Consider the following 1,618-nt stretch of genomic DNA (forward strand, 5'->3'; position numbering starts at 1 on the left):
GCTTCCCCTTTCCTCCATAGTTCACAACCCAAGCATTCATTAATTTTGGCTGTACTTTATAGATTAATTAGAACATTATTAGAAAAGCAGTTATACAGAACTCATAGTCCAGGGAGCTCATGATTCATGAAGCATGTCTCCTTCAAGAAGGAGGCATAACACGGGCACTCTGCCAGGGACCTCCAGGGAGCTTAGTCCCGTGGGACACATATCTCCCGTCCACTATTATTGACATAATTGTTCATGTCACACGGATGACACTGGAGTTGGTGAGGCAAGCACGTATATGTATGTGAGTTTCTACATATACAATATATACACACATGTAAATATGTGGGTATTTTAGCAGTTCATTGAGTTTTGTAGTAAGAAGAGTGAGAATTGATTAGATCTGACATTAGGAAATAATGGATAAAATCTGCATGTGATGGCTCAGGCCTTTAACCCTAGCAATACTAGACAATCTCTGTGTATTCAAGGTCAGCCTGGTCTACACAGTGAGTTCCAGGCCAGCTGGAGCTACATAGTGAAACACTGTCTCAAAAACAAAAACAAAAAAATAATGAAATAGAAAACAATTGCTTTTTTTTTTCACTAAATAACCATTTTAACCAGTAAGTACCCCATTTCCCCCCTAACATCATACACATTTTCAAGCCTTTTAGGATCTTTTATTTATCATTTTAGGGAAAAAGTTGATTATATTGCCTAGGTCTTTTCTTAGAGCTATCTGCATGTCTTTATTCCTTAGACTGTAAATGATGGGGTTGAGCAGAGGTGTCAGAACAGTGTAAGTCACTGCTAGCAGTGTGTCATCCCTGAAAGAGTCACTGTTCTTGGGCCTCAGATAGACAAAACAAGCAAACCCATAATGTATGAACACCACAGTGAAATGGGAGGAGCAAGTTGAAAAGGTCTTATACCTTCCCTTGGCAGAGGGCAACTTCACAACCACTGTCACGATGAAGACATAAGATACCATGATCAAAATAAAGCTGCCCACCAACACAAAGGCAGTGAATGCAAGAAGAATCATTTTCTGATAAAAGGTGTAATTACAGGCAAGGGAGACCACAGGCTCAATATCACAAAAAAAGTGCTGAATGACGTTGGAGTTACAAAAGGACAAGTTGAATATTATGATGACAATGCACAGAGAAACTGAGAAGCCAAGCACAGCAGAGGCCATGATGAGCTGAAAGCAGATCTTTTGAGTCATCAGGATTGGATAATGCAGGGGGTTGTGGATGGCAGTGTAACGGTCATAGGACATGGCAGATAAGATGAAGCAGTTATTACCTCCCAATCCAAAGAAGAAAAACATCTGTGTGGCACACTCGGGGAGAGAAATGGTCTTACTCTCTGATAGTAAGTCCACTAACATTCGTGGTAGGATTACCATAGTGGTGCAGGTTTCTGAAAAGGACAGGGCAAAGAGGAAAAAGTACATAGGGGTGTGAAGGTTGTGGTTGAGCTTGATGGCCATCATGATGGATGCATTTGCTAGGAGGATGGTCACATGGGAGAGGAGAATCACAATAAAGAGTAGATTCTGCAGTTCTGGGAAGCTGGAAAATCCCCACAGAAGGAATGTCGTCACTGTGGTATGATTGCCCAT

At 41.2% G+C, this 1,618-nt stretch overlaps 1 protein-coding gene across 1 annotated transcript; it reads right to left on the minus strand.

Moving 5' to 3' along the window:
* Window positions 1-661: 661 nt before the first annotated feature.
* On the minus strand, window positions 662-1,618 carry LOC131900288 (olfactory receptor 10T2-like). Its single transcript, XM_059251616.1, has one exon. The coding sequence runs from the start codon at window positions 1,616-1,618 to the stop codon at window positions 662-664; it is 957 nt and encodes a 318-aa protein (XP_059107599.1).

The sequence above is a fragment of the Peromyscus eremicus genome, chromosome 1, assembly GCF_949786415.1.
Source record: "Peromyscus eremicus chromosome 1, PerEre_H2_v1, whole genome shotgun sequence".
NCBI lineage: Eukaryota > Metazoa > Chordata > Mammalia > Rodentia > Cricetidae > Peromyscus > Peromyscus eremicus.